Genomic DNA, 23,415 nt, shown 5'->3' with positions numbered 1-23,415 from the left:
GGGGGGGGGGATTTCCTTGAGGCTTTTTCAGTTCTTAACTATCTAACACAGATCACTCTTTTTCCCTCACCGACCTCCTCCCAGGTCAGCATAAAGAATATATATATATTTTAAATGAAATAAACAAAACAAACCCCCAAACAAACTCATTTCTATTTGACCCAGGTAAGCTGCAAGTGGTTCCCTGTGGTTTCTGTCCTTTGAATACCAAGGGAGGAAAGTGCACGAGCACCACAAGGAATTTCTAAGGTTGAATATGTGATATCTTCTACTGCATCTGTATCCTGTGGGGCTGAGGAAGGAATCATAGATGTACTGCATGGTAGGGCACTCTGCTAATCTTGCTGAACTAACAACTGTTGGATTTCATTTTTCTAAAAGAAAAACTGATAATATAGCTGTAAACTGGCATGTCAGCAGCAGGAAGTTCAATATCTTAAATGTGTCCTGAAACCTCTGGTGTGCATGTGAAACTCGCCTACCATCCAGTCACATCCAGTATGACGGACCTTTATGAATTGGTTTTAGATGTTATAGTTAGCCTGAAATTCAAGTTGTCAAAAAAAAACCCAAAAACATACGAAGTATGTTAATGTGCTTTAAACCTTTTTTATTAAGGGCTAATGAGCAGAGAACTCCAAGACAATGCCTTTATTTTTCTTTTCAGGTATATTTTCCAACATACTTTTCTTTAAACTTAATTTTGGTGGCTTTTGCTGGTTTTGTTTTTTGGAGCTCTTCCAAATGCACTTCTTCTTTAAGGATGAAAGTTGTAGTGCCAAGACACTTCTGGCTTTCTGCTCCATAGCAAATGTTACTTGCTGCAGCACCACTCTGAAAAGCAGCCATTATTTGCTTGCTATCTGCAATTTGCTGAGCCAGCAAGACAGGAACAGCAAGGATGCTTACCTGGAAGCTGAGGCTGGAGAAGTTGCTGGAGGTGTCCATATGTGCTCACACACCTCATTTAACCAATTTTCGAAATCCTAAGAGTTGTCACTTACAAGTAGGATATAGAATATTATAAATGTTTAGAATGGTGTATATATAGTTGCCAATTCTTAAAGTATTCCAGGATTGTTGAAAGCTGAAAGGCTGGGGGGGATGTATGTCTCTACTTCCTAGTACCCTTCAAGATACTGTTTGCTTTCCCTTAGCACAGCCGCCCTGTGCCCATCTGATAGAGTTGAGAAGTCACATTGTAAATGCAGAGGACAAAGCAAAAAAAGTTTTATAGCATGATTGTTGCTTTTCAGAAAAGCAACCTCAAAGCTAGGATTGTAGGGGTGTCTTAACGTAGAGTTTTGTATTCCATCTACTTGGATGTGCCTTTTGTTTTAAGGCTACCTGTGCTCCTAGCCAGGATGTGCATCAGCTGCTCACTGCAGGAGCAGGTAAGCAGCCTGCTTACAGCCAAAACCCCTTGCAGCAGCCTTGACTTTGCCACTCGAAGCTGACACTGCTGTTCCCATTATCCAAATCTCAAACCTGGTTTCTGCAGTGATCTAGTAGGCTTGATATTGCTTCCAGTTGCCAAAGTGTGTGGACACTAGGGTTTTGTCTTGTGTCTGTGTGTTTGTTATTATCTTGCAATATCTCCTCTCTTGCGTATGGCAGTCTTATACTGAAAATAGGGTATCACAATATGCAAAATATTGTTGTCTTAAAAATTTTTGGCTGGATGCTGTATTTTCCCAGAGTGTAATTCCTCAGAAACAGAAAAAATCAGAACAGTGCTCTAAATGACCTGGTATTTCTTAAGGATGTTAGTTTCTGCAACCAGTATATGAAAGCTGAAGGTGTGAAGTTCACTTGCTCAAGTAATAGAGCATCAGTTTCTATGATTACTTTGGAATTGCACTGCTGGTTACTGGTTAATTTTGTTTCTGGGATGCAATTCAGAGACCCTCAAGGTGTCCACCCTCCTTCTGCTGCCTTTGTGAGTTAAAATCAAGTACAGGTCTGGATTGTTTGTAGGCCAAGTAGCAAAGAGAGCACTGAAGAGCAATGCTGCTTCAAAGGTTTGGGATGACTTTTTGGATCTGAAGGGCGGGCAGGGTTTCTTATATCCCTCCAGCTTATGACACTTTAAAACAGTGAAGGAGTGATGAGTGCGTGCTTACAGGCTTAAATTTAATAATTGGCCTTGTCAGCTTTGATAGCAGCCTGTGATTTTTTTTCTTGCCACGCCCCTAGCAGATACTACTCTGTTCAGTGCTGTTTGTGAACTGAAAGTAGACTGATCTCTCATTGCTTCTCTGAAGATTTTATTAGCTGCTTGGATGTAATTGTGAAATAATTTATTGAAGTCCAAGGCTAATAATTCAAAATTATTAGTATTAAAAAAGTTAACTATGTACTACTAAATATACTCATTCCTTATTTACTTACCTGAAGAGCCCTGAACTTCTTGATGAAATAAAAGCTGGTGCTATTACATGCCAAGTAATTGTGGCATGTGCTATGTTGAATTGTTTTCATTCCATGGCTTTCTAAACCAAAAAAATATCTTGAGTGTTTCCTCACTGGTTTGTCGTGTGCTCAGGACTGGCAAGGCTGCAATCCACTCTTCTATGGGGCCCTGAGGCCAGTATATTCTTCCTTGTGTTAGAGTGTCCTAAGTGACTTAAAGACCTCCTTGTCCATCTGTGCTTTGGCTCTTGGACAGTAAAAATATCTGGAACCTCTAAAAGCAGAAGCTCTGAGGTTTCAGTTCATCTCTCTTACTTCAAGATATCTGCATTCAGAAAAGACGCACTTGATGCCACTTTCCATCCAAGACCTGTTTCCATAACAGGACTCTTCTGTATTTTTACCTGTAGTATTTGTTACTATATGATAGACATTTGTCTGTGTTTCAGTCTCTCCAGATGTTTGTAAATGCTGGTTATGGCTCTCTGCCTACCTGTGTCTTGTTTTATCTTCTGTTTTTTTCTTCAGAAGCCAGTCTCTGTTTGCTAATAATCTGTGGTGGGTTTGGGGTTGGTTGGGGGTTTCCCCCCCCTTTTCTAAAGACTGTAAACAGTTGGTCTGAAAATCAAGTTACATAGATGAGCCTTTTGTCTGATCCGCTCTTCGGAGGTGATTTATAGTTTGTGTTGCTGGTATGCATTATGTACAACTACGGTTGGTGTTCGGGTACACAGAAGTTGTGGGGAAAGGTAAAGCAAACCTAAGTTTGTCTTATGTTTATACTAATTATTAACTTTGATTTATTTTTTTAATATTTGTTTCTCTTTTTTGGGGCTGTGACTATTAGAGATTATCTTTGCTGATGGTGTTTTAGGATCCCATTTGGTTTTCAACTGAGATTTCCTGGTCTCTTGCAGCAGAGCTTCCTCCTCCATATACTGCCATTGCAAGTCCAGATGCCAGCGGTGTTCCTGTAATAAACTGCCGCGTGTGCCAGTCGCTAATCAATTTGGATGGCAAGCTACACCAACATGTTGTTAAGTGCACAGTTTGCAATGAAGCTACGGTAAAATGGATTTATAGCATTTTCTTTTTGCTGAGGGAACTGGGTGGAGGTTGAAATACGTTGTTGGTAGAATTCATGTCCTTGCCTGCAAGGGGTGAGTCTGTTTCTGCCATCCCTGCAGAGGACCTTTTGGCGCAGCTGACCACTAGCTTAGCTAGCACGCAAGCTCAAGGGTTGTTGGCACAAGAATGGTCATAAGCAGTTAAAATAAATATTTGTGGTGTTGTGCTGGCTGCGCAGGATGTTTCCTTCTGAGGAGGACAAAAAGGAAAGATGTTGTCTAAGTAATCACTCTTCTGTAAAAAGGGTGAAACTGGTTTTGGTGGGATGATGAGAAATGAAGAATTCAAGTATTTTAAGAGTGGAAGAAACAAAGTAAGTAACCCACACCTCTCCCTGGATATACTTGCCTCCTGCAGTACTATTCAGTCAATTTGTTATCTTGTTAAGAAACAAACACAACAGTTTTGAAATGCATAAATTGTAGGTTCTTTTCCAGTCATCACAGTCCTTTTTGCTTCTCCTCCCATTTTCTTAATTCGTCTTGGCCTTTTTTTTCCTTCCTGCCGGTTTTGGGATCTGATACTGCAGCACTCCACAGCTACTGGGGGCAGTTGCAGAAAAACACTGGATTGGATTTATGTTATGAAAAGAACTTTAAATTATGTCCAGAAAGCGAGTAACTTTAAAACTGTAGGAAAGCATATTTTTTCATTTAGAGAGTAGAGAACCTGCCTTTAATACTCACTTTCCCTGCCAATATATAGTGTTTCAAGCCACACAAAGTATCTTGTAGCTTTTGATCTGCTGTAGGAAAGGAACCCAGAAACTTGACTCCCTGGATGGAGAAAGATGATTTCATTACGGTGAACTGTAATCTTATTTTAAACTGTACCATGTCTACATACTCTGGTAGTGGCTGAGAACCAGCCTGTGATCCTTTCGCTGTTGAATAAAGCCATTGTACCAGGCAAGGAGACTTTTGTTTGATGTTTTGACTTTTTTTTTTTTTTTTAAATACCACTATTTAAGTTCACATTTGAAAAAAGTAACTAAACTGAAGTCTTGAGTTCTTCATTGCTAAAATATGGATTCTTTTTTGTTAGCTTGCAGAATCTCTTGTTTGTTCTAGTGAGGAAACTTGCATTTCCTTCTCTGGGAAGAGAGAGAAAACTTCTAATTTTGTCTTGACTCTCAAGTCTCCTCTGTAAGAGGAACTGTGTTTCTCTCTTCACAAGAATTTGTCACTGAAGTTGTTCTGCTTCGCCATGCTGTTATAGGAAAAAAAGTGAATTGCTGTGACTTCTGATGTGTGTTCTCTGGTGGTTTTTTTTTTGTTTAGCCAATCAAAAACCCTCCTTCAGGGAAGAAGTATGTTAGATGTCAATGTAACTGTCTCCTTATCTGTAAGGATACATCTCGGAAAATAGGCTGTCCAAGACCAAACTGGTAAGAATAAAAAAAGTGTAAGTGCCTTGAGATAGTCTTCTTTAACGCAATTCTACTATTTGTGTTGGACATTTAAAACTAAAAGAGGTTCAAGTCTGGGCCTCTGTATGTGGACACTTAAAAGAGCATTACTGAATTACCGCAGACAGAGGTTGTACTAGTGTCAATTCTGAATTATTTTTTTTTTAAGATTAAAGAGGAAAAAATTATAGGTTTGTTATTTAGCGGTAGTCTCAAATGTGTGTTTCCCATTTTAGCTACTTCATAAGGAACAAGTGGTATAAAGAGCAGCGGAGAAGAAAATCACTTCTTGTTTTTGGGACTTGTATAATTTCTTGCATACTTAATTATTGTAAACACACAGGCTGCTTGCTTTGTCTGAGTGGGGACTTCAGAATGAGATGGAAGACAGAGAAGTAGGGTGGCTTCTGTGCTGTCCTCCCTTCCTTGTTATGCTGAGTTTTCAATCTCCTCTCAGCTCTTGATTTTAATTTACACATTTGTTATAAAAGAAACAAGCATGATTGCCATAGTGAGCATTCTTAGTGTTGGGCTTAGAGTGTTAAAAATCCCACTGAGGCAGGAGTAATTTGATTGTCAGTGGTGCATCTCTAACAAGAGAAATTGAGTTGAAGGCCAGGTCTGTGAATACGTGAATGGGACCTTTACCACACCATAGTCACCAGTCTGTTGGCTGTTCTGGTTTTGAAACCTAGTCTGAGACCTGGGGGGTATTTTTTTTTTTAATTTTTGGGTTTTTTACTAATGCAGTGTTGGGGAAAACTTCAAAACTTTCCAAATATTTTCTGAGAGTGCAAAAATGTTCACGGAGTACTTCAGTTGTAATACGTCATATGGCTGGTAACCAAGCTGAATCAGAAACTCCCTACTTTTATTACAATAATCTCAAAGGCATATATCTCATTTTTCCTAAAATAGCCTATGTATTTGTCTTACTAGGGGATACTTTGAAGGAGACAGTTGGGACTATGCCCTAAATGGAAGGTTCCAGATTTGAAGGGAGGTCTTCCAGAATACAGTTTTGGTTGTATATGGAGAGATGCAGTTCAAGTTAAATAATGCTTTAATTTTTCCCTTTACTTTTTTTCATGCTAGGAATCCTGATCCTCATTCTGCTTTGAGTTGGCTAATTTCAGTACTATCATTTTGGATGGACAAATTCTATCATTAAACTGGACGCACATTGAACATAAAAGCAAATGTGTGCAAACTGTTTTTTGAAGTAAATTGATTGCATTTAGTCAAGCTGGGGTGGTTTTCTTTTTTAGTTCACTCATTTTGAATGAAAGCTTTACTGCACAAGTGTGGATATGCTACTTATATTGACATGGTTGTCAGTATTCTGGGATTGAGGAGTATCTGAGATGGGAAGGAGAACTAGATTCTGGAAGAGCCCTTACTCTTTCTGTGTGTTTCACATGGGTATGTACATTCCAATTCACAGGCTTGCTCAACCTGGGTATTAAGATTTCATTTTCATGAGGAGTGTTTCTGCCATATGATGGCAAGTCTTTGATCTCTGCAGGGTTCTGGCTTGCATGGCTGATCTTACAGTGAAAGAGAATGTTTTCAAAACTGAAAAGGAAAACATTTTGGAAAGAGACCAAAACTGGGTGCCTCATCTGTTTAAAAAGCAGATTATAGTTTAAAAGTGTAAAATATTTGGTAGTGACTGAGGTAATTGCTTAAATGCATCACCCTCCTTTTTTGCCAGCTTAATTACATGTACATCTAATGTTCTTAACACAGTAGACGCATCATTACTCTTGGTCCAGTAATGCTGATCCCAGAAGAGCAGCCCGCTCAGCCTGCCTTGCCAGTTCAACCAGACGGAACTAGAGTGGTATGTGGGCACTGTGGAAATACGTTCCTTGTAAGTAAAGCACAAGATTCTCCTCCTCACGTCACCGTGCTATCCCTCAAGCTATTTGTTGTAAGCACTTTTAAGAGCATATTGCCTCACTCTATGGCATCATCGAGGAACTGAAGCTGCTTCTGTGCTCATATTGCTATGGATGTATCGTCTGTATTTGATTATCTTTACATGCGTTTCAAGAAAACTTTTAACAGTCTGTCTGTGCATGCATGGACAAAGCCCAAATTCAGTCTTACTGCTTAGTGATGTGTGAGTAGACAGTGCTGGAAGAGGAAGTCATGCTTCCAGATTCTATTTAGGCTTGCGATGATGGTTACATTCTGCAGTGGCTAAGAGAACAGTTCTGCCATTGCTGTATGAACCCCAAAAGCTGTTGGTTATAGCAGTTGATGTTAGCATATCTGCCAGTTGTTACAGAACTGGAGATTGTGGTTTATATGTGAGGTTGACAGTTGATCCTGTTTTTGAAGCAGAGGGTTCAAGAATACTCTTCTGCTGTTGAACTGTTTCCCTTTATGTGGATAAGGGGCTGCCATGCTCGAGTTTTGATTTAGGCAGAGTCTCTGCAATAAACAAGTAAATTAGCTTTAGCTTCATCATCTAGCAGTGCTTGAATGTTTCGCTGGTTTGTGAGTTATGGGAAAAGCCTAAGATAAGTGGTACAGCTGAAGGACCTACATAGTCACTAGAGTGGTGTTACATTCCTGAAACAAAGGCTTGTAAGATACATAAAGGCCAGAGAATACTCAAGTGCATTTTGTGAAAGGAGAAAGGAAACTCGGGGATGGCACTCCATGTAGCTTGTATCAGAAGTGAGAGGAGTTTGCTTGTGATGGGCTCTATAATGGAATAGACTTGTTCCTTCAAATCTTTACTTCAGGTTTATGGATCAGTATGCAATAATGGCTTAACTACTACAGTAGATGATGAATGCAGGAACAGGAGATGGCTCTTAGGCTTTTTTTTTTTTAAGGGGAACTAGGGATTTGTTTATGAATTTACAAGTAAGGTAGTATCTGAGAAACCATTAGAGAGATGTTTGAGACATCTTCTATCTACTAGTTCTGCCTATATAATAAAAAATATATATTATTCCTATTATAACCCTTGCTGAAGAGATAGCTGGAGTGGGTTTTCTGTTTGCCTTTTTTTTTAACGTGCAAGTCTGTATGTGACCTTAACTAGTAAGAACATTGTATGTGATATAGAATAATGTCACTGACAGAAAAATACCAGATCCACAGAAGAAAAAGTTAGTCTCAAGTACATGTTCTAAACCAGGAATCTTTTATTAAAGGCTGCCTTTTCTTCTAGCTTTTTTAAAAAAAAAATATAGTAGCATGTTACAAACCGTTAAGTACCTGCATTAACGCTGTAGTTTGATACAGAGATTATTTTGTAATGCGATTAAGTTTTTCAGCACGGCACTGATTTTGCCTGGGCGGTTTTAGTGCTGTAGAGGAGTTACAATACTAAGTTTTAACACAGTCTCTTAGCACAGAAGACCATCTCTACTATGTGATTTAATCTTTTTTATTAGGGAGAGTCAGAGTTATGAAGTAAAACTCTCATTGTGTAGTTACTGGCCTATCTATGGGTCCTTTTATAAGCATCGGAGTTTTATCTATCCACTATTTACTTTCTGTGACTGCAGCCCAAATTAATTTTGTAGTTTACACTGTGAACTTCTTTAGGTGAACATAGGGGAAAAAAAAAAACAACCCCAAACCCATAAAGGCTCATTTTTTCCATAACTACTAGATTATGCCTTAAAGTGCTAAGTTTTACAACCTGAAATTTATGCATGTGACTTCAAATCTGCTGGTTGCTTTAGGCAAGTGCATCATTTTGAACTTTGTAGTCCTATCTGCCAGTAAGACGAATTTACATGGTACATTGAAAAGAAACACTCAAAATAATTAGAAATTTGAAGATTAAATTCTTTTATGCTGAGTTATCAAGAAACAAACCCTTTTTTTCTCACTTTATGTAGCTTTCCCACCATTCTTGCTTCTACCTTTTTCTGTTACTAAGTTTCAGATTCTGCAAATTTTTTTAGTTAAGAAAAAAATCAGAAAAATTGCTTGGGTTTGAGTGAGCAGAGAAGCAAAAAATAAAGTGCTTTAGCCAGCCTGGAGACTCAGCTTCTTTGAGGGTATTTTTGCCCTTTGATATCTCCACATTCTAAAGCAAATATGTAATGCTAGATGCATCTCTCAGCAACTCAGTAAGGTATCTCCTCTACTTTACTTGGCAGTTAAAAAATAAGTAAAACAGACAAGCAAAGCTAGTATCCCTGGGGTGGAAAAGTCAAATTCAGTTGTTTGTTTTGTGTTCTTTTAAGAATATCAACTTGTTCGCCACCTTCCCAAGAATTTTTTTTTCCATTTGAAAGCATAAGTGTGTGCTGTGCTTTCGCTGCCTCTACACATCGGGGATGTTTTTTTATGAATTATTAAAAGCATGCTCCATGCTGTGGAGTGCCTTCAACTTTCTGTCTCAGCTGGGAGAATGACTTAGTACTGAAGTGATACTGTAGCTGCACTATCACTAGATTTTCACATTTTGTTCATCAAACTGTTTTTGTTCCTTGGGTAAACTGATAGGGGTCTTTTCTGTGTTAAGGTTTCCACTGTTTCTGTCAGATTTGGAGTTCAGACAGGTGGAAGTAGTCTCCAAATAGAAAAGGAGGTCAGGATGGGAGTTTAACTGTCCTGCTGAATCGCAATCTGATCTGGTTTGGGCTTTTTTGAGAGCTGCTGGACTTGGGCTGTCTCTGACTTAGTTTCTGCCTTGCAACTCCTCTCCTAGGGGCCTCTGCCTGTGATGATTTGTGGCTATTGGAGGCTAAGTTGGCTTTGGAAATGGTGGCAGGAAGGGGAGGAGTGTCCTTGTGTCTCCTTCATTCTCCTGCTACTGTCCTGGTGCCAGAGAGACCCTCAAGGACAAGAAGCTAGGAGCAAGCTATGTAAGCCACAGGCTAAGCAGTGTGGTTTGTCAATTGTGCTCTGTCAGTTTTATTTTTAAGAAACTAATCAAATGTGAAAAGTATTTAATCTAAAATAATTGAATAGAAAACCGTTTAAATTTTTTAGAAAACTAAGAAATGTTTTAATCTGCAGAAGTATTTTGCTTTCCAAAAGGACCTGGGGGGAGCAGAGGGGAATCTTTTTTTGGTGGAAGCAGCTGTATGTAGGGATGTGTGTGTACATAGGTATATAAATCTTGATTTTTCTGTCTTGTATTCAATGCATTGAGAGCTGGTTTAGGCTCCAAAGGAAGAAAGTTTGATATATTCTTCTAGTGTAAATCCTTTGATGGATGTCTGGTTTTGTCCACAGTTGAAACATTTGAGCTCTCTGAAATCCTCATGTGTGTTTCAGTACATCTAACCAGGGATTTGGGCTATTGTTTATTGTATTATTCCAGAGGGAAAAAATACAGTTTGTGTTGTTGGAAGGGAGCTAAATTTCATGTAACTGTAACCTTAAGTTTTCTTAACAACATGAAACAAGATTAGGTTCTTTAAAGCACTCTGGAATATGACTAAAAATATCAGCTTTAAGCATGATTTAAACTACTTGGTAAACCCACCAAAACTCCAAGAATTGGAATTTGCATGAAAATAACCCTTCCCTACAGTGCCAACGTGACCTGAATTCTTGCAGTTTGAAGTCATCCTAACAGTTAGTGCTTCTCTTACTTCCAGGTAACTCAAATGAAAACAGATTGTCAAGGCCTCTGTTTTTTCCATCAACATTTAGAGCCCAATTGCATTTGAGTTTGTATCCATTAATAATTAGGGCTAAGAATCAGAAATCTTAAATAAAGCCCTAGAAAGATTATTAATTATTGACTTTGGAAATGGAGTTGCCTACCCTGGAATAGAGCTACTGTACAGAAGTGAAGTTGAAGTATAAATATATAAAACGTAAATAATGGATTTACTTCTGTTTCTGGAATTGCAGTTTAAAAAGCTGAAAGAGCAGCTCTGTAGGGGCCTGTCTCCATCCCTGGTACTGACAACTGCACCTTATCCCACTTTCGCTGTGTAGAACTAAGTGAAACTGAGCAGTTCTTGACAGGGATGCAGGCAAATAGTGAACTTGTACCCCTGGCAGGAATGTGGAAGCAGAATTAATGCTCCTAAAAGGCATTGCTCAGGTGGGGAGTATTACAGCGTCTTTCCTTTTATTAAGGGATAAAATATATGCTAAATCAGTTTGGCCAAGTCAAATAGATTTTAAAGAACTATGCAACTAGTACTGTAATTGGATACTTCAGAACCAGGAAAAAAATTATTTATTTCTTCTTAGAGGAGAATTAACCCTATTAGTAGTAAATAAAACTGAGGGAGACCTTCAAGAGGCAGGAAAATGCACTCTCAATACTACAAATCAGAACCTTGCTCACAGCAAAACCTGCTCATACTGGCAAGGCATTACAAGCCACATCCTCTTCCTTTGCACATAAAATCATAAATTCATTCTCAGTGTTTAAATGGTGCTGTGCTGTAGCTGGGCCCTGTTTTTCATACAAGGGTGGGCTCTGATTTTTAATTTGTCTTTGTAGCAGTTACAATACTACTTGCTTCAGTAGGCTGACTTCTGATTTCTCACAGAGATAAGGAGGATCTAAATGGAGGCATTGGTAGTCTGTGCTGTGTGGCTTCTTCCCCTGCTAGTCAGTGTGACTTTTGCATAAATTAAGAGGGGAGGGGAGAAGAGAATTATATTTAACCAAGAAACTGTGATGACTACCTCCAGAAGAGAACTGCAGTTACAATATAACTGCTTACAGAGCAAAGAACAATAATCTTACCCTTTTGTTCAAGGCAAGCGTTTAAAATGCTTGTTTAATACTTCTATTATCACAGAATGAAATCTAACAAAAACTGCAGTTTTTACATGAGTATATGACTATATCCTCTGGTTGAGGTAGTTCTAGGCATTACTTTCACTAAGGCTGCTTCCCAGATAGGTTTTAGTCTGTGCATGGAAGGTTATGACCGTACCATGTATGGTTCTATATATCACCTTTTTAAAATGTCATGTAAGTAGCCAATAGCATTCTCTGTTTTATTGATATAAAACTTATAAAGACATCTAATTTCTAAAATATTCTTTATCTAATCTTCCTGTGCACGCTTAACTTAGTTTTCACAAATGATGCAAGGGTTGGGAAGATGCCTCTATCTGTAATTGTGCCAAAGAAAACACTTTTTTTTTAAATTCAGGGTATATTCATAGTCATGGAAGTAAGAGAAAAAACTGTATCAACATTATCATGTTGCCCATACTGCGCATGTGGATGAAACCACCTTACGTCAAGCAAATCTTGTAATACTAAGGCAAATCATGGGAAATGTTCACATGGAAATCCTGATCCTACGTTGCCACTGACAAAAGGGCATCCCATTTATGGAAGAAAGCAAGAAAGAAGTCAGAGAAAGCCTGAGAAGCAAAATGTTTTCACAGTAACATTTAGCAGGAAGTACAACAAAATTGTTCTCAGGCCAGTTTTTCAACCTCTTAATTTTTTTCTTTTTACAGTGGATGGAACTGAGATTTAACACACTAGCAAAATGCCCACACTGCAAAAAAATGTAAGTTCTCTGAAATAAGTTACGTAAATTAACTGTTAAGCAAGTTGTCAGTGTGTCTTGCATAGAAGTATTTGGAGTAAAATGTATCTGCAGTACTGACTATTTTGACATGTTTATCTGAATTTCAAGGCTAAAGAGCATGTTATGTGCACATGAATTCTCCACCCTTTATGCACAAATCAGTAACTTTGTCAAACCCAACCTGCATTTGTTAAAATGCTCTGAATTGCCAGGGGCAAAAATAAGCTGCTAACAATAGAGAGGAATGGGTTGCTAAAATGAATAACTTAAATCTTTGAAATTTTATCATTTTGTGCAGTTAATCAGATGTCATTTTTAAATGTAGAATTTGAATTGCCTTACTGTAAAAGGAGGAAAGAATCTTGTTTTAATCTGAAAGAGGTTTTACTGAATTCATAAACCCAACAACTAAGTTGGTTAAGCATCTTAATGCATTAGCTTGTTTAATGTTTATGAATTGCTGTGGAATAACTTGTCTACTCATTTGCTATTACTTCAGTAAGAAGGAGAAAAGAATACAAGAGCTGTAAGGTTTTTTTGTGTTTCAGGTTTTTGTTTGGGTCTTTTCGAGTATTTATTTGGCCTTTCTTATCTGAGGTCAGGAATACTTTGAATTGTTGTTTAAACTACATTAGTAGTGTAGCTTTTAATTTGCATGGTATCTCAACCACAGGGTGTGAAATAAGGGTTGAAAATAGTACTTCAGAGACTTTCCTGTCCTGATTTATTTAGATATTTGTCTTCTTTGATAGGCAAGTGCAGCTTCTCAGTTAAAGAAGCAGGTGTGTTTTCTGCTGGAAATGGAGAACCACAGCTGTGCATTTTGTAGAAAAACTATAAGGTTCCTTAAGAAGCAGAGGCTTAGGATAAATGTACTGTAGGTGTTGGCATGGCCTGGCCTTCAACAGTGATTGAGATCTCTTACTGGAGTGTTTGATAGAGAAGTCAGTCTAGTGGTATGTTTAACCTCAGGAGTGGAACCCATTGGATGTGGAGTAGTGGATATGTTCTAGTTTGCTTAGGTCAGATAAACACACACGGTCTTGATGAGAGGTGTTTTGCAGGGGTGTTTTTACCGACTGTAATTGGGTTTGGTCTCTCCAATCCTGGGGAGGAGGGTTGGTGTTTTGTGGCTTCGTTTGTTTGTTTTTAAACTAATTGCAGTTATGTTTTTTATTTTATCATGCCACACTTCATAGCTGACCTCAGTTTTTTTCTTGACCTCCTTAGGTACAAAATTATTTGCTGTTTAACCTTAAAAAACAAACAAAAAAACCCAACCCCAACAATAACAAAAAAAAACCCCAACAAACAACCGCACTCCAAGCAACAGTCAAGAAGTCATATCATATGATGTTTTGGTCTGTCTTCTGTTGATTTGCATTGCTTGTATTTTAAACTCCAGCTGGAGTCTTAAGGATTTCTTACTATTTGTCTCTAAAGTGCAAAGCATGCTATCTGTAGGTAATAAAACTGGAGCATCTCTGCAGTGCAGCTTGTGAAAATTACAGCTTGCAAGGCAATGGAATTGCAGAATACAAAACAAATTTTAACAAATAGGCATTTCTGTCCTTGGGCTGAGGATGCAAACTGTGGAATAGTGTAATTTAGCTTGCAGTGTGTTGCTTGGTGTCTTCCCACGTTTGAGATGTGACAGTCAGGAGTTCTGCACTTATAGAAGCACAGACATTTCTAATGCATGAATTCAGGGCACAGCATAGGTGAGGCAGAGCTTTGAGTCATGATGATGGAATAAATAACTGCAGTGATCTGCTCCTTTCTATCAACCCTTTGTCAGAGGTTGTCTTACTTGTAGCCAGGTAGTCAGAAGGGAATGTGGGGTGCTTTATTTCAGTTTATTAATGCAAAACTTCTTTCATTAGTAGCTGACTAGTCAGATGCAAAACTGTTCATTTCTTCTGTTGACTCAGCTGATGACTGTCACTGAAAAAAGGATAGTGTAGCCTGAGTCCAAATGCATCTTAAATCACTGCAACAGTAGTTTTTTCAAGAAGATATCTTCTGAGACGTCTGGATTCTCAAAAAATTTTCATTTTGTTTCAAACATTTTTAAAAGTGCAGCAAATCTGCAAGTAGCTTGTTTGTGACCACCTATTTGCTTGATGGAAACTAGATTTTAAGAATGCCTTGTAAAACTGCAGGGGAAGTTAGGAGCTATTACATGAAAATGTCAGTAACAAAACAATGATCACGTCTCAGTACATAAACAAAGGAACCTTTCATATCTGGATGTTGGTTTCTTGTTTGTTTTTTAATCCCATCTACCTGTTATCATTGTATTCACAAATTTATTATTTTGTGACATACTTTTTTTGTCTTTGTCGTTGTCCCGTGTCCCTGTCCCATCCCATCCCCTGCCCTGCCTGTCCGTCCGTCCCTCCACCCTATCATTTTTTTTGCAAAATAAGTTGGGGAAATATAGAAAATTAGTTGTGATGCGGAGAATAAAATCACTCACTTGGCAAATGAATGAATCTCTTTGGAAATGGGCTACAAACCTGGTTATACCAGCATGGGTAAACTGTTTGCAGAAGCCCTGCTGGTGTGTAGTGGTTCTGCTTGACATAGGCTTTACTGCGCTGGGACAATAAATGTAGCTAATGAGGAAATTTTTGCAATATAGTTTAGTTTATAGTGTGGATGATGACATCTAGGAATGGGGGAGAAACTGTTTCTTTTTAATATTTTAGTGTTCTGTGTTTTTAGTTACCTATACTACTAGATGTTTATCAGCCTGTTACCCAAAAAAGTGAGAGGTTTAACGAACACTCCTGGTATTTTTCTCATTTAATGATGGAGGAAAAGGAGGAACTGTTTTTTGTCTGTTGCTCTCTTTGTCAAGCTGTATATTAAATCATCTAGAAACTTCAGGAACGTGAATTCAGTTACTAGAAAAGGAATTGAATTGTACAAGTTTTTATTTCAGAATGCCAAATGTCTGTATCTTTTCCTTTATAACCTACTTATTTTTCTTTTTTAAGGCCTGACAAAATTATGAACCCTAATGAATTTATAATACTTTTGCTCCATAAAGTCCTCAGGACCTTCAGGAAAAGGGAGAGGTGTTGGAACCCTGTCACTACTGTGGAGGCTTTTCAGCAGTGCTGTTCACCTTCAGAATACTGGCATTTTGATTTTCCTCTTAAAAACCCTAAAAGCATGTCTGAAACCCTGGAAATAATTCCTATTATTTGGAGCACAAGAGACCTTGCATTCTTTCCTGTGCTACTCCTTTAATAGTCTCTCTGCCTTGTGGCAGTTTTCCCCTCTACTAGTTACTACCTGATGCTAAAGTGGCTTTGGTGTCTTTTATATCTGCTGCCACTGCCCAGAGGTCTGGCAGGTGCCTTTGCTTCTCTAGCAGCAGCTCAGAAAGAAAGAAGTGCTGCTTCTTATAGTGAGTTCACCCTCATTTAGTCCAATGGAAGCAGCTCCTTCCGTGACTTAAAAATGTTCTTTTGACCCCAGTTTTAGTATTTCTGAATGTATCTGTCAGAGTTGCCACAGTTAGTAGGCTTTGAGGTAGGGTTTGAGCTTTCTTTATTCAAAGTTAGTTTGGGGTTTTTATGTGTAATTTGGGGTGGGTAGAGGGAAACCTCACTATTTAGAGTGTCCCAGTGGCTAATATCGCTCTTGAGAGATGAAAAATAAATTATGACTTACTGGGCTTGTTAAATATTCCCAGGCTTGTTATGTGACTGTAGAAACAATATATTTATTTCATCTTTGCTTTCTGTAAGGGGGGGGGCACTTAAAACAGTCTTTATGTTTCCTTTTTGTGGCATTTGAGATGATGGTTTCTCCCTCAGCCTTTTGTACTGGATAGGAGAGGACAGAGCTTGAGAGAAGTATAGATGGAAAATACCAGGGTACCTGCAATATTATGATTACAAAAACAAGATCGTAAGTCAGACAGCTCTGAAAGTGAAGGTCTCCTTCCCAAAATGAACCCTGTCTCTGTGTGAAATACACAGCACAGTAAATATCATGCATGTTAGGTGTATTGAACATGACATTTCTATCAGCTTATCTTAAGGTATCCAGCTCTGTAATAGAATTAACTTTCTGAGTACATAGCCAGGAAATCCTGCAAAGGAGGGAACCTAGGGTCAGTTTGGCAAGCCTAGTGCTCATCAGTTCAGCTTTGGAGAAGTCTCCTTCCTGTCCCCTTCTATAAAACTTCAGTTTTGTTTCTTTTTTTTTTCCTCATGTAACTTGGAATCAGGTAACATATCCCTCTTGAGTGTCTGTAGAAGTATTTAGGGTGGCTTTTGGGGAGTGTGATTGAGAAAATGGTACAATACCATTATTTCCCCAGTTGGGAATTCTCCCACCCTAATCACACCTCGCACACCCTCCAATCCCATCCCAAATGTGTATGGTGAGGCTTCTGGTAAGAAGCAATTTCCCTTGGGAAATTAATGAGGAGAACACTTTCGGAACTTTTCTTCTGAAAGTGTTTAACAGATGGCTTGTGAGTGGTTGCTCTATTCAACCCTTGCCTTGTAAGAATGTTAGCTTGAGGACTGCGGTGTTGTTTTTTTTTCTTGGAGCATTTTAGAAATTCCTTGTAAAGAAGTAATATTGGAGTAAAGCTGCTTAAACCAATCTATGTGAAGGCTTTCTAAGATGAATGCTTGAAAAACTCTAGTCACATGCTAAGCATATGAGGCCTTACTTAATTAACTGGAGCCAGAAACTTGGTTAGTCATATGACATGTACTACTTCAGTAGTTCAGCAGGGCTTTCTTCTGTTATATGCTTATCTTGCATATGTTGAACTGTCATGAGATGAATATGACTTCCCCTTGCATCTTTGAACACAGAGTACAAGCATTCCAGTATTTCCAGAGGCGTGCTGATCTCCCAGAATGGGATGAAGTACTTAACTAATGATAGCATGCTTCAGAACTATCTCTAAGATAGATGGTACATGTTTTATGAAAGCACCTCTGCCTCTCTAGTCCTCTCAATGGACCTAGGTGTTCACTGTTCACAAAGGAATTAAATCATGTTCCTATGTGATTGCAAATGTGTGACTTGAGATGTATTTGCTAAACAATGCTGAGCTTCTAGAATAATTTTTCTGACTGTAGTAAAGAGTGTAGTGGTTTATTTGCATTTTATGTTCTGTTTGACTGAAGCACTGTAATAGTTTAATGCAGCAGGTAGAGGCAAAGCTGTCTGTCTGGGAGTTTGTAGTCTAGATGATGAGTGATAGAACTTCCAGGGGATTTATTTATCTGGTTGTCAGCACTGATTTGTGCAGCTCATGTAACTTGTGGTAGAACTCTAAAAGAAAATAGGAAGTAAAAAATCTTGTCATGTTTTTGAAGTTACAAAAACTGACTTAAACATGTCTAAAGAATTTCAGTGTTGACCATGAAAATTTTTTTATGTTTGACTAAAACAGTTTGGGTTTTTTTATCTTCAAGAAATGGGGTAGAGTCTAGCTACTCAACAGTATTTAGTGAACTGTTCCAGGAACTGGATAGTGCAGGTTGTTATTGTTAATGACATTTAGGGGTGGTGGAAGTGATTTCCAGCTACTTAGATGCATGTGAATGTATTAAAGTCATGTATTAATGTATTAAAAGTCTAAAGGGTGTCTTACAACCTATATAGAAGCTGCAAAGCAAACTTGGGTTTTGCAATTCAGAGGCTATTCAAGATACTTATCTGGGCGCACTGTGGATATAAGAGGCAGACACACTCAAACTGTAGGTGTGGCACCATTCTGTTGAAAGCACTTAGATTTTTTTTTTTAGATACTATATTATCTTCACCAATAGTTCTTCTTTAAATCAAATATGTGAACTCTGTCTTTAACTGCTTGATACAATTGTAGAGTTTGCCTACAGCTTTATAAACTTAAGATAGTGGATGTGTGTTGCCATTCTCCTCCCCTTCCCCCCCATTTAGACTGAAGTTTCTATTTATGTGGTTTGGATTGTTTTTTTTAATGTAAAATACCATTTATTTTCTAACAGTTCTTCTGTTGGAAGTGCACTGCCACGGAGACGCTGCTGTGCATACATTACAATTGGAATGATATGCATCTTCATTGGAGTTGGATTAACTGTGAGTGATGTCCTGTGCTATACTTGCAACTGTGTGCGGGGGTGTGCATGTACAAAGGAGCTCCCTTGGTCGACCAGCTTTTCTTTCCCCAGCATTTGAGTAAAACCTCCTAAGTTTATGTGGGTTTTGTCACCTCTATTAAAACCACAGACTTAAGTCATCTGAGTCAGCCAGAAAAATGAAATGTGCCAGAAGATACTTTTTTAGGAACTTTGAGACTCTCTTCTTCCTGATGTTAAATTTGACTCTTCATCTCTCTGAGAACTTCAGTTTTATGAGAAATGTTTTTACTTCACTACAGAAATACTGGAACATCTTGCTCTTGCTAGGGCTCTGAAAACTTCCAGGTTTCTAGAAATACATATGGCTGTATAGCCAGGATTGTAAGTTTCACTGCAGTGGAGGGGAGTGGGGTTTGAAAAGTTAGAAACATGTATATGCCTTTATAATTTGTACAAGTTACAAAGAGTAAAACCAGATAATAAGATATTTACAAATTAAAAGGCTCACATAGTTTTCTTAGTAACAGAGTAACAACAATCTGACTTTCTTGGCTCTGAAGTATCTAGTACTGGTTACTAGAGCAAATTTTCTACCTGGCAGTCACAGAAAAGTACATATGAAGAAATAACTGCAGTTGAATTCATATGTGTGTTTTTTCACTATGCCTCAGACTTGTATTATAACCTGAATAATTTTTTATGTGTGAGTGTAAATGAATTATGAGGGATTTTTCCAGTTTCCCTAATAAAAACAGTGACAGCCAGAAATAAAACCAGCAAAAGACAGATTTCTTTTTATATATATATATTTTTTTAACAACCTTACTGAGTTTGAAAATGATGAAAATGTTTCACCATGAGGTGTGCCTAGAGGCTTGCATAGCCTCCATCCTTGGAGTCTTTTTGGGACCCAGCTGGGTTAAAACCCGGAGCAACTTGGTGTGACCTTAGAGTTGACCCTGCTCTGGGGAGTTGGCACTAGAGACCTCCTGATGTCCCTTCTGAGCTCAATTATCCTATGATTGTGTGAAATTAAGCTAATTAAATATCTGATTTATCCTTATCAAAGTGCCACAATGCTTCTCCTTTATATAACTTGCTTTTCTCTGAAGAGCCGATAGTGCTGTATGTTTGACACTTTTGTTTTCTCTTTTTAGGTTGGTACACAGGATTTTGCCAGGCGATTTCATGCAACATATGTTTCTTGGGCTATCGCTTATCTCTTAGGTTTAATCTGCCTCATTCGAGCCTGCTACTGGGGAGCCATTAAAGTCAGTTATCCAGAGCACAGTTTTGCATAGAGAATTTGCTAGATTATAGCAGGTGAATATCTAGCAATTCTGGATATTACATCTTGGACACTTTTGAAACCTCTCCTGTAAGGATTCCATTCTGTTCAAAGTAGTTTTAAGACTGGGGGTCTCTTAAGAACAAATGTTCATTGCACTACATAATATGCAAATAGTTTGTTTTGCTGCTAGATTCCCTAGCTCTGAATACAAAGCTGTGTTTACATGTTCATAACTCTGTCTTTATAGGTGTTGAATTTTATTTCAACAGACAGTATTAAGTTTTACATTTCCTTTGTTATGTTAAAATCCGTCTACCATTTTTCTAAATGATCAGTAAGAATTCAAAAGCAAGAGTGTTTATAAGTGTTTCTACAGTAGCTTCACATTTGTACTTAACATTTTAACTAAAATTATATTAAAGTGGCTTGCTTTAAAAACCTAAGCAATAACCATTTTGCTTTAACAGCTTACTATATCTTTTGCCTAAGATCATAGTGACCTTATTCAGGAAATGAAAGTTAGGAGTGTACTTCAGAAGACTGACACTGTTGCTAGAGAGACATTTGTAAACACTGTATGCTTTGAGATTTTTCAGGTAGAGAGATGCTATTTTGGTAGTCTAATTAAATTTCCATTTATCCAGGATTGGATTTCAGTTAGGATAAATGCTTTCTTCTCAAGGATCCTGAGATTTAGGTGTTTGTTTGGGGTTTTTTTAACTGGCAAATTCTAAAAGCCATGCTCGGATTATGGAACTTAACTCCGGTTATTCGTACAAGTTCCTTTACAGGGTCTAAGGGAAGCATTTCATATGACTTGTTTTGTAATACTTTAGTGTCACATAGGTGACAATAAGTTGGTGATGGGTTGCCTCTTACTTTCCTTTGATCATGTCAGATTTTCCCTGTTTGGGAAGAGTTACGCACTGGTCACTGCAAAGGGAGACACTGTAAATTCACATTAACTGCTGTAATAAGAAAATGAATAAACTATTACTTGGACCATTCCATCGAAGTACATCTAGTCAATTTAGCACTGACTTGCTAAGAGAATACGGAAACAGAAAGTTTTTTCTAATGATGTATTCACAAAGGATTGAGGGACCAGTTCTTGCACTGCCCATCTTTGTAGTTTTAAACAAGTTTTTGCTAAATTTGGAAGGAATGTCCTGAGTGATTTAGATGACTGTAGTAATTTAGATAATGGGGTCAGATGGGTAAATTAATGTGGATGTTTCAGGGATACATGTAATTTAAATTATCTATGTTCCTGCTAGGACAAAATGATATTCAGATAAGGATTTTGGAGCACAATAAATGTAAATGATCAAACTGTAAATGAGCTGTCTTTGTATGATGCTAAATGTATAAAAGCAGTAGCTCAGGATTACAATGTACCTTTTACAAATAAACTAATAAAGAAATAAAGATTATTATTCAAACTTAATATATTTTATTTTTTGTATATGAATAAAAATACACAAATGGAAGAATTTCCTAGTATGATACAGGAACAACAAAGGTATTGCCCAGCAGAGGTGTGCTCTGTATATTTGCTACATGGCAGCTTCAGGAATATTAGGGCAAGAACAAATTGATGTTTTCTTGATACTTAGGGAAGAATGAGGAAGAAAATAAGGGGTGAGACCACTGTTGGGATTATGTATTCCTTAGGCTTATTGAGGGAATATAGTAATATACTCTCTTCTTTTCCTAAAACTACATCACTTCACTGTAGGGATTTGCTGTGCTCATTTGCATCTTAAACCTTTGAATACTCCTTCCAGCTGTCTTGTATTTCAAAATATTTTCTGCCTTCCACATCCTGAAGTAACATAGACTGGAGCTGTACAGAAAATCATCCACTACTTTTATAATAAAGTGAGGGTGGTATAATGTTATATTAATGAATCAGAGGAATTTATACTTCCCCCCTGTGTTAAACTGTAATTTATTTCCTATCTTATGTTTCTCCTTTTTCTTCTCAACCTTTCTGAGCAGAAGGGAAGATACATGGACAAAGTAATTAATTTTTGTCTCCATCAGGATAATAGCTTATTTGTTACTCCTTCCTTTTGCAAATTGAAACATTGTAGTTATTTCCAGAAAATATGAAATGTATGGTGTCATTACATTTCAACCACCTTTGGGTACGTAAGAATCATATTTTAACTGTGTAAGAAAATTAATGGTAGAATCCGAAGGGCCTCTACAAGGGACTCAAATAGATCTGGCTGTTTGTGAGGCAGGCTTGTTTGCAGGCAGTCATGACATTCTGTGCTGAACTACATCTCAATCTATTAAGTATCTCTAAACTAAGTTGAAAAAGAATAATGTCCTCTGCACACTGACCACTAGAAGAACTTTCAGCTTTATTTTATTCATTGACTTTTAATAGTCTTTTCCTCAATGGATCATTTTTTGTGACAGGTGGGAAAAGGAGCTATCTGAATTCACAGTGAAGGGCTTCTGTGCTTTCAGATTTTATCTTCCCCTTTCCCTACTCTCTTTCCCACCGGAGTGTTTATACAAACTCAGTGGTGTTGGCAAGGAAACATGTAAGACCTTAAACCGTGGGTTTTTTTTTTTAATTGTGATCCCACTGTTTCACTTGTTCTCTTTGTACCCATCATACATGTTGATAGGTCCTCTTCTAAAAGTAGACTAGAGGGTAGTGTTTCTCTCCATGAGATCTTTGTGAGGAGTAGCATGTTGAAAGAAACTAGAGGTTTCAAATCAGCCAGATAAGCAATTAATGGTGAATTTCTTAAAGATGCTGAAGCAACCATGGAGCTATTAGCGGTTATTGCTTGGTTACTGGAAATGGATTATGAGCAATATTTGCTTTTTCTTAGTCTTTACAAACATTGTATGTCTTTACAGAGGGAAAGCCAGGGCAGCATTTTAGTATCAAGTGCTGAAAAATCCCTGTAATTAACTATAAAGAACTGAGTAATAAATAGGTGAGTAACAAAGATGATTTGTCATGTTAGATCAGTCTAATTGCCTTTTCTGAGAGGGTAAAAATTCTGCACTGAATGCAATATGCACTCTTAAAAATATCTGTGAAATGTTCTTCTAAGCAAGCCTGAAAAACACATTGGTAAAATTATTTGAAGGTAATGATTATCAGACTGGGAGGATGTGGCAAATACATGCCAGCTATTCAGAAATATTTAATATTTTTGTAAAGTTTGTGTGTTGTTTACTTCATCTTTACTTTCACTCCTAGCTGGTAGAAATGGAGAGAAAGCTGAATGACTAGATTAAGTTAACCCATCCTGTTTTCCTTCTTATTTCCCTTCTTATGTGTGATTCAGATTTACAATGCCAAGGACTGGGCTTTCTCTTTTAAAAAAAAAAAAAAAAAATTGTTGTAAAGAAGGATTGGTGTTGGAGAAGTGTCACTTAACTACTTGCAATAGAAAATTTTAATCATAACATTTAGTGTAATGTTTGAAAGCTGGACTCTTATTATATTAAATCCCCCTTCATACCAAATATTATATTCTTTATAGTAGAGTTACAAACCACATTTATCTCAGTAGCCAATTAAACTGTCCCCACTCC

At 37.7% G+C, this 23,415-nt stretch overlaps 1 protein-coding gene across 1 annotated transcript; it reads left to right on the top strand.

Moving 5' to 3' along the window:
* The first annotated feature begins 500 nt into the window (after positions 1 to 500).
* Positions 501 to 21,288, top strand: PIP4P2 (phosphatidylinositol-4,5-bisphosphate 4-phosphatase 2). Its single transcript, XM_026841493.1, has 8 exons — positions 501 to 584; positions 1,301 to 1,394; positions 3,330 to 3,478; positions 4,821 to 4,927; positions 6,698 to 6,821; positions 12,377 to 12,429; positions 18,462 to 18,552; positions 19,712 to 21,288. The coding sequence occupies exons 1-8, from the start codon at positions 501 to 503 to the stop codon at positions 19,853 to 19,855; spliced, it is 846 nt and encodes a 281-aa protein (XP_026697294.1). The 3' UTR covers positions 19,856 to 21,288.
* The last annotated feature ends 2,127 nt before the right edge of the window (positions 21,289 to 23,415 follow it).

This window comes from Athene cunicularia (assembly GCF_003259725.1).
Source record: "Athene cunicularia isolate RWA chromosome 2 unlocalized genomic scaffold, athCun1 chr2_part1, whole genome shotgun sequence".
NCBI lineage: Eukaryota > Metazoa > Chordata > Aves > Strigiformes > Strigidae > Athene > Athene cunicularia.
Note: the sequence above shows the minus strand (reverse complement) of the source record. Positions and strands in the feature narration are given on the sequence as shown.